We start from the raw sequence: 10,086 nt of genomic DNA, 5'->3' as shown, positions 1-10,086 counted from the left end.
TTGTGAGGACCGACCTGCACTGAACATGTGGAGCTTCACCCGCTGCCTCCGTTCTGGGGCTTCGCTCTCGCCCCCCACAATCTGGACTGTGGGCCTGGTACAGAGGGCGTTTGCACACGGGCCGGAATCGGCGCTCAGTTTTTCTGATGGGAAGGTGTTCAGGCTGAAGAGCGGGTGGGAGGTGGTGCGGGGTCTCCTCATATTCAGGATGTGCTCCGTGCCCAGTCTGGTGAGGAACTCCGAGAAGGTGAGTGAAGAAAATGGCAACGTGGGGTGTAAAAATGGCCGAATATCCAACTCTTCCTCATCTAACAGCTGAAGTTTTGGTGCAATGTATCCAGTCTAGACAATCCTCCGTAAGGTTAACAACCTGCGTTGATAGTGTAACAGTCTGGAGTTCAGCTCACGGAGGATTGTCTAGACTGGATACATCAATGGTGTCCAAACTTGTGGACCTACAGTCGTTGCGAAACTACAACTCCCAGCATGCCCGGACAGCCGTTGGCTGTCCGGGCATGCTGGGAGTTGTAGTTTCGCAAACAACTGGGTGTCCACAGTTTGGAAACCACTGGTATACATTCTATCTGCTTGGATACATTGTATCAAGCTAGAGCTCAGCTTACAGAGGATTGTCCAGACTGGGTACATTCTATCTGCTCTAAAACATTGTATCAATCTAGAGCTCAAACCTTTCAGCTCGCAGAGGATTGTCCAGACTTGAAACATTGTATCACTCTAGAGCTCTCAAACATTTCAGCTCAAAGAGGATTGTCCAGACGGGATACATTCTATCTGCTCGGATACATTGTATCAATCTAGAACTCAAACCTTTCAGCTCACAGAGGATTTTCCAGACTTGAAACGTATCAATGTAGAGCTCTCAAACCTTTACGCTCACAGGGGATTCTCCAGACTGGATACATTCTATCTGCTCTGATACATTATATCAATCTAGAGTTCAAACCTTTCAGCTCACAGAGGATTGTCCAGACTGGATACATTCTGTTTGCACTGATACATTGTAAGCTGAAAGGTTTGAACTCTAGATAGATAAAATGTATCCAGCCTAGATAATCCTCTGTAAGCCTAACAGGTTGACCATCAGACTGTTACATTTTATCAATGGAATTGGAACATATCCAGTCTAGGCAATGCTGTGAGCGGAACGGTTTGACTTTCAGTCGAATACGATGTATCAGTGCAGTTAGAATGTATCCAGTTTTGATAATCCTCTGTGAGCTCAATGGTGTGAACAGTTGATACAATGTATCCAATCTAGACAATCATCTGTGAGCTGAACAATTTGAACTCCAGACTAATACAATCTATTATTTCAGTTACAACAAATCCAGTCTGTACAATCCTCTGTGAGCTAAAATGTTTGAACTCTAGCTTGATACAGAGGGTTGTTTAGACTGGAATCTTAGAACTGAAATGATACAATGTATTTGACTGAAGCTTTCAGGATTGTCTAGCCTGAATATGTTCCAATTGCATTGATACAATGTAACAGTCTGGTGGTCAACGGTTAAGCTTACAGAGGATTGTCCAGGCTGGAAATGATCTAACTGCATTGTTACATTATTTTAGTCTGGAGTTCAGACCTTTGAACTCACAGAGGATTGTCCAGATTGGATGCATTCCATCTACACTGATATGTGTTGTATCATTATGGAGTTAAATCTATTCAGCTTATAGGGGATTGTCTAGACTGGTTTGAACTGCACTGATACATTGTATTAGTATGGAGCTTAAACCTTTAAGCTCACAGAGGATTGTTCAGATCGGATGCATATTAAGAACACTGATGTTTTATCAATATAAAGTTCAATCTATTCAGCTCACAGGGGATTGCCTAGACTGTATGAGTTTGAACTGCATTGATACATTTTAATAGTCTGGCGCTCAAACCTTTTAGTTCACAGAGGATTGTCCAGACGGGATAAATTCTAGTTACAATAATATGTTGTATTAGTCTGAAGTTCCAACCTTTCAGCTCACAGGGGATTGTCCAGACTGGATTAATTCTAACTGCACTGATGCATTGCATTAGTCTGGAGTTCAAATATTTCAGCTCACAGAGGATTGTACGGACTGGATACATTCTAGCTATACTGATATGCTGTATTAGTCTGGAGTTCAATCTATGCAGCTCACAGAGGATTGTATGGACTGGATACATTCTATCTACATTGATATATTGTATCAGTATGCAGTTAAATCTATTCATCTCACAGGGGATTGTCTAGACAGGATTCATTGGAGCATTAATACATTGTATTAGTCTGGGACTAACACCTTTCAGCTCACAGAGGATTGTCCGGACTAGATACATTCTAGCTTTACTGATATGCTGTATTAGCCAGGAGTTCAATCTATGCAGCTCACAGAGGATTGTCCAGACTAGATACATTCTAGCCATACTGATATGCTGTATTAGCCTGGAGTTCAATCTATGCAGCTCACAGAGGATTGTCCGGATTGAATACATTCTAGCTATACTGATATGCTGTATTAGTCTGCCGTTCAATCTATGCAGCTCACAGGGTATTGTCTGGACTGGACACATTCTAGCTATACTGATATGCTGTATTAGTCTGGAGTTCAATCTATGCAGCTCACAGAGGATTGTCTAGACTGGATTCACTCTAACTACACCGATACATTGTATTAGCCTGAAGCTCAGTCAGATTTCCTAGACTGGGTAAATTGTACCAAACCCCTCCTGACCTGCTCCCGTTTGATCATCGATGACTCTTTCTCTCTCCCCGCAGCTGCTTTCCCTCTCCCACCGGCTTCTGGGCCGCAGACTCTTCGAATGGGGCATGAGGGCCTCGGTGTACGGCCAGTTTGTTGCCGGAGAGACTCTCCCGGAGATACAGGACTGTATGGAGCGGCTTGCCAGGCTGGGCATTCGGCCCATGTTAGCGGTGCCTATTGAGGAGGACCTGGGTGAAAGCAAAAGCGGGTGAGCAGGGAGCCTCGATACTATATCTTGCAGTATTTTGTTTTTTTTTTTACAATAACTTGCCCAGTAGGGGGAGCCGTTTCAAGCTCGCTTCAGTGAATATAGCAGATTCGCCGTTCTTGCTAGTGGAAATGCTGATGTAACTTAGGGGGTGCACATGGGCCCGGGGTCATATGAGTATAAGACAGGGGGGCCCTGTCAATTACATATTTGGAATATTATTTTTAGTTGCATTACTGCTTGCTGCCAGCAGATGTCACTGATGATATTCTTACTGATTTAGACCAGTGTTCTCCAATTGGTAGACCTCCAGATGCTGCAAAACTACAACTCCCAGCATGCCCGGAAGGCCGTTGGCTGTCCGGGCATGCTGGGAGTTGTAGTTTTGCAACATCTGGATGTCTATGGTTTGAAGACCACCGATTAAAGGGGTAGTCCAGTGGTGAAAAACGTATCCCCTTTGAGATCGCGGGGGGTCCCAGCGGTTGGACCCCCCGCAATCTGCACCTTATCCCCTATCCTTAGGATAGGGGATAAGTGTTGTTCACCACTGGATTTCTCCTTTAAGATACGCTCCACAGTTTGAAGACCACTGATTTAGATGCTGCCATCTTCAGTCCATAGGCGGTACTGCACTGTGTCAGGATCATACGTGATCTTTGGGGGTCTTCTGGTATGTTTTGCAGGGAGCGTTGGTACGAGCTGAATGAGGAGATAATGCTGAAATGCGTGGACCTCTCCTCGGCTGGAGGCGACCGCCCTATGATGCAGCTGAAAATCACCGCCCTGATGAGCGCTGATCTGTGCGTGAGTGCGAGCGTCGTATCATACATGGTCATATATATATATATATATATATATATATATATATATATATATATATCCACCCGATCCTCTACTAACTCTTCCTTCTCTTGTGTTGATGTCATCAGAAGGTTCTGTCCGGTTGTTTGTCAGACCCGTCCCAGCGGTCTGCGCTCACTCCTCAGAGGATGGTCTCCATCATGGAGGGGCGGGTATGTGGCGCGCAGCCTTCTCTATGAGCATATTCACACTTTACAGTCATACCGCGCGATTCAGAATGGATGGCGCAAAATATATTGAGAGAACATTGAGTTATTACCATAAAACAACCAAATACGAATGTTCCCTGTGATCTCCATTGGTGACACGGCAGACGTCTTGGTGGTGGTCCAGATGGGCTCCAGCATATCCTCAGACATGGATTCCACCATGTCAGTGAAGCGGTCGGTCAGGTTCTGTGCTGGGGGGGCAGTCATAGGAGACCGACGCGGCATTGGTGACTTGTTTTTTGCGCGGCCGATCCAACGTTCCGGCAGGGTTTCATTCAGGTGTTGGTGACCATCCTGCTGGTAGATACTTTCTGCAGATCTTTCCACATTCCTATAATATGTGCAGGTAAGAGCGGTCAGTGACAGGGTCCTTGGGCCGTAGACGTTACTTTGGGTGGGTCCCTCGTGTGGTTGACAAGGACGAATGGTTCTTCTGAGCCCAAATTCTAAAGTTGTGGTGGTTGACCTTGCAACTGAGGTGAAAGGTCGCCTGTTGTCTAAACACCGGCCTGTCCGCAAATTCATCCTCTTCCGATGGGTCCTGCATGTCAATGTGAAAGTCAGCGTTCCGGTTTGTCGTCTGAAGATGTGATCTGTACGGTTTACATAGAAGACGTTATAGTAAGATGCGCCATACTGTGGTTTACTGAGCTGTGCTAATGGGCTTTCTTATGATTGGTTGCTATGGGCTGTGCTGTGATGGGTTATTATGGGATGTGTTATCCTCGGTTGCTGTGGGCTGTGCTGTGTTTGGTTGCTATGGGCTGTGCTGTAATTGGTTGCTATAGGCTGTGCTATGATTGATTCCTACGGACTGTGCTGTGATTGGCTGCTATGGCCTGTGCTGTGATTGGTTGCTATGGGCTGTGCTGTGATTGGTTTCTATAGGTTGTTCTGTGATTGGTTGCTATGGGCTGTGCTATGAGCAATTCCTATGACCTGTGCTGTGATGGATTATTATGGGATGTGTTATCCTCGGTTGCTGTGTGACTGGTTGCTAGGAGTTGTTCTGTGACTGGTTGCTATGGCGGTGCTGTGATTGGTTGCCATGGTCTGTGCTGTGACTGGTTGCCATGGTCTGTGCTATGACTGGTTGCTATGGGCTGTGCTCTGATGGGTTATTATGGGATTTGTGGTATCATCGGTTGCTATGGGCTGTGATTGGTTGCTATGGGCTGTGATTGGTTGCTATGGGCTGTGATTGGTTGCTATGGGCTGTGATTGGTTGCTATAGGTTGTTCTGTGACTGGTTGCTATGGCGGAGCTGTGATGGGTTATTATGGGATGTGTGGTATCATCTGTTGCTATGGGATGTGCTGTAACTGGTTCCTATGGGGTGTGCTATAAATTGTTAAAATGGGATGTGCTGTGATTGGTTACTATGGGCTGTGCTGTGATTGGTTGCTATGGGCTGTGCTGTGATTGGTTACTATGGGCTGTGCTGTGATTGGTTGCTATGGGATGTGCTGTGATTGGTTACTATGGGCTGTGCTGTGATTGGTTGCTATGGGCTGTGCTGTGATTGGTTGCTATGGGATGTGCTGTAACTGGTTCCTATGGGGTGTGCTATAAATTGTTAATATGGGATGTGCTGTGATTGGTTACTATGGGCTGTGCTGTGATTGGTTACTATGGGTTGTGCTGTGATTGGTTACTATGGGCTGTGCTGTGATTGGTTACTATGGGATGTGCTGTGATTGGTTGCTATGGGCTGTGCTGTGATTGGTTGCTATGGGATGTGCTGTGATTGGTTGCTATGGGATGTGCTGTGATTAGTTGCTATGGGCTGTGCTGTGATTGGTTGCAATGGGATGTGCTGTGATTGGTTGCTATGGGATGTGCTGTGATTAGTTGCTATGGGCTGTGCTGTGATTGGTTGCTATGGGATGTGCAGTGATTGGTTGCTATGGGCTGTGCTGTGATTGGTTGCTATGGGATGTGCTGTGATTGGTTGCTATGGGCTGTGCTGTGATTGGTTGCTATGGGATGTGCTGTGATTGGTTGCTATGGGATGTGCTGTGATTAGTTGCTATGGGCTGTGCTGTGATTGGTTGCTATGGGCTGTGCTGTGATTGGTTGCTATGGGATGTGCTGTGATTGGTTGCTATGGGATGTGCTGTGATTGGTTACTATGGGATGTGCTGTGATTGGTTGCTATGGGATGTGCTGTGATTAGTTGCTATGGGATGTGCTGTGATTGGTTGCTATGGGATGTGCTGTGATTAGTTGCTATGGGCTGTGCTGTGATTGGTTGCTATGGGCTGTGCTGTGATTGGTTGCTATGGGATGTGCTGTGATTGGTTGCTATGGGCTGTGCTGTGATTGGTTGCTATGGGTTTACCTTTGATTTTCAGTCACTGACCATTCACCGCTCTCATTAACTCTAGGCCTTTCCTCTTGCGCCATCCTTTGTGAATCACTGTGTAATGCGCCATTTTTAAAAAAAGTTATTTTCTTGAAAAACGACTATATGACCCCCATTTACTATAACAGGCTGGGCCCAGGAGCTAACACTCACATCCCTCCATGTTACAGGACTCAGATCTCCCCTTCCTGTCAGATCAGCAGAATCGCCATCTCCAAACCTCGGTGCGCAGACTCAGCCGCGTCGGGAAGGTGAGGGCAGTGTACGTGAGACATGTTACATGTGTAGTATAGCGTTGCCTAGCAACAACCTCACTTCCTGTTTGTGTGACCACCACATACAGTAGTCACCAGGGCGTTCTATCTGCTTCTCCTCTTTTCTTTCTCCAGCACGCCAAAGCGAAACGTGTAAGAGTCCTGGTGGACGCCGAATACACATACATGAACCCTGCGCTCAGCCTGGTTACCATGGCAATGATGGCCCAGTGCAACCAAGACGAGCCCTGGATCTGGAACACCTATCAGTGCTATCTGAAGGTAAGATGGCGGCTATGATCCACGGGTTGTCTAGGTGGAGGCCTCCGCCATTTTGGAAAGCATGTTTTGTGTAGCCTCGGGAGTGATCATGTATCTTTAAGTGGCCACCATCTTGTCTTGTCTTTCTTTGTGGAGGATTCCTACAAGTATCTGACCCAGGACCTGGACATAGCTGAGGGTCTGGGACTATGTTTTGGGGTGAAGTTGGTCCGTGGGGCGTATATGGACAAGGAACGGAAACTGGCTAAAGAGAAGGGATACAGTGACCCCATACAGCCCGACTGGACCGCCACCAATGCAAGGTGAGCTGCTCACATAGCTGAGGGTTTGTTACAGTGTATCAGTCTGGAGTCCAGGACAGGAGGGACTCACAGAGGATTGTCTGCACTGATACATTGAAACATAAATTATCGCCTATGGGTGGATATACTTTACATATTATAGGGGACACAGTAGACCCCAAATGTGTGCCCCCCCCCCCCCCCACTGCGCAATTGTCAACTGTTTATGACCTCTGACCCCCCCAGTTACCAGCGTTCCCTGGACAAGCTGCTCGATCTGATTGGACAAGGCGGTCAGCGCTATAACCTCATCATTGCCAGTCACAACGAAGAGTCTGTGCATCACGCCGTGCATAGGTGAGTGTACCGCCGTTCAGGCTTAGATACATGACTCAGCAGACAGTGTCATACATAATAGGCCTAGATACAATACACATGCTCAACAGACAGTATCACATATAATAGGCTTAGATACATGACTCAGCAGACATTAGCATACATGATCAGTCACAAAGACATGATTGGCTTTGATTAAGTGGCTTAACCCCTTAAGGACTCAGCGTTTTTCCGTTTTTGCACTTTCATTTTTTCCTCATCACCTTCTAAAAATCATAACCCTTTCAATTTTGCACCTAAAATTCATATTATGGCTTATTTTTTGCGCCACCAATTCTACTTTGCAGTGACATTAGTCATTTTACCAAAAAATCTACGGCGAAACGGAAAGAAAAATCATTGTGCGACAAAATTGAAGAAAAAATTTCATTTTGTTAATTTTGGGGGCTTCCGTTTCTACATAGTACATTTTTCGGTAAAAATGACACATTCTCTTTATTCTGTAGGTCCATACGGTTAAAATGATACCCTACTTATATAGGTTTGATTTTGTCGCGCTTCTGAAAAAAATCATAACTACATGCAGGAAAATTTATACATTTAAAATTGTCATCTTCTGACCCCTATAATTTTTTTATTTTTTCATGTATGGGCCGGTATGAGGGCTAATTTTTTGCGCCGTGATCTGAAGTTTTTATCGGTACCATTTTTGTGTTGATCGGACTTTTTGATCGCTTTTTATAAAATTTTTTATGATATAAAAAGTGAGCAAAAATACGCTATTTTGGACTTTGGAATTTTTTGCGCGTACGCCATTGACCGGGCGGTTTAATTAACTATATAATTTTATAGTTCGGACATTTATGCACGCGGCGATACCACATATTTAAATTTTTATTTTTATTTACACAGTTTTTTTTTTTTTTATGGGAAAAGGGGGGTGATTCAAACTTTTATTAGGGAAGGGGTTAAATGACCTTTGTTAAATTTTTTTTTTCCACTTTTTTTTTGCAGTGTTATAGGTCCCATAGGGACTTATAACACTGCACACACTGATCTCTTACGCTGAACCCTGCAAAGCCATAGCTCTGCACGGATCAGCGAGATAGGGGCTCGATTGCTCAAGCCTGTAGTTCAGGATTGGGGCAATCAAACCCCGATCGGACGCTGTGGAGTCAGGTAAGGAGACCTCCGCCTGCGTCCCAGCTGATTGGAACATCGCGATGTCCCGATCAGCCCAACTGAGCTGCCGGGAAGCGTTTACTTTCGTTTTCAGACGCGGCGATCAACTTTGATCGCCGCATCTGAAGGGTTAATAGCGCGCGGCACAACGATCGGTGCCGCACGCTATTAGCCCAGGGTCCTGGCTATCGTTAGCAGCCAGGACCGACCCGGTGTGATGCGGGCTCACGCCCTGAGTCCTTAAGAGGTTAAAAAGAACCTGTCACTAAATAAACTTTTCGAAACTAACTCAGGCTATGTTCCCTAACTATTCCTAACACTCCTCCCACCCTTAAAATATTTTTCATAGCTTTAAAAAGCTGTGTATCTTATTTTTATTCTTGCTCACATAGTGCAATCTCCCGGCAGGAGAAAGTGGCTGTTTCCCATCAGGCATGACATCACTGAAGCCTGCTGGGGGACAACTTCCACCTTCCTTTTGTTTCAATGCTGTGATGAATAGAAGACCTCAGGCTCTATACATCTTTCAGTGAGGCTCTATGCATCTTTCAGTGAGGCTATATACATCTTTCAGTGAGGCTTATGCATCTTTCAGTGAGGCTTATGCATCTTTCAGTGAGGCTTTGTGCATCTTTCAGTGAGGCTTTGTGCATCTTTCAGTGAGGCTCTATACATCTTTCAGTGAGGCTCTATGTATCTATCAGTGAGGCTCTATGCATCTTTCAGTGAGGCTCTATGTATCTTTCAGTGAGGCTCTATGCATCTTTCAGTGAGGCTCTATGTATCTTTCAGTGAGGCTCTATACATCTTTCAGTGAGGCTCTATGCATCTTTCAGTGAGGCTCTATGTATCTTTCAGTGAGGCTCTATGTATCTTTCAGTGAAGCTCTATACATCTTTCAGTGAGGCTCTATGCATCTTTCAGTGAGGCTCTATGCATCTTTCAGTGAGGCTCTATGCATCTTTCAGTGAGGCTCTATGTATCTTTCAGTGAGGCTCTATGTATCTTTCAGTGAAGCTCTATACATCTTTCAGTGAGGCTCTATGTATCTTTCAGTGAGGCTCTATGCATCTTTCAGTGAGGCTCTATGTATCTTTCAGTGAAGCTCTATACATCTTTCAGTGAGGCTCTATACATCTTTCAGTTAGGCTCTATGGATCTTTCAGTGAGGCTCTATGCATCTTTCAGTGAGGCTCTATGTATCTTTCAGTGAAGCTCTATACATCTTTCAGTTAGGCTCTATGCATCTATCAGTGAGGCTCTATACATCTTTCAGTGAGGCTCTATGTATCTATCAGTGAGGCTCTATGCATCTATCAGTGAGGCTCTATACATCTTTCAGTGA

At 45.3% G+C, this 10,086-nt stretch overlaps 1 protein-coding gene across 1 annotated transcript in view; it reads left to right on the top strand.

Moving 5' to 3' along the window:
• LOC130285154 (uncharacterized) overlaps positions 1 to 10,086 on the top strand; it is a 32,129-nt gene continuing 22,043 nt past the window's right edge. The window contains exons 1-8 of the mRNA XM_056536422.1: positions 1 to 247; positions 2,775 to 2,968; positions 3,655 to 3,775; positions 3,901 to 3,984; positions 6,577 to 6,657; positions 6,796 to 6,942; positions 7,078 to 7,244; positions 7,470 to 7,580. Coding sequence (XP_056392397.1) covers positions 26 to 247; positions 2,775 to 2,968; positions 3,655 to 3,775; positions 3,901 to 3,984; positions 6,577 to 6,657; positions 6,796 to 6,942; positions 7,078 to 7,244; positions 7,470 to 7,580 — 1,127 coding nt within the window. The 5' untranslated portion in view covers positions 1 to 25. The remainder of the gene's footprint in view (positions 248 to 2,774; positions 2,969 to 3,654; positions 3,776 to 3,900; positions 3,985 to 6,576; positions 6,658 to 6,795; positions 6,943 to 7,077; positions 7,245 to 7,469; positions 7,581 to 10,086) is intronic.

This window comes from Hyla sarda, chromosome 8, assembly GCF_029499605.1.
Source record: "Hyla sarda isolate aHylSar1 chromosome 8, aHylSar1.hap1, whole genome shotgun sequence".
Lineage (NCBI taxonomy): Eukaryota > Metazoa > Chordata > Amphibia > Anura > Hylidae > Hyla > Hyla sarda.
The sequence above is the reverse complement of the archived record's forward strand: the minus strand, read 5'-3'. Positions and strand labels throughout refer to the sequence as shown.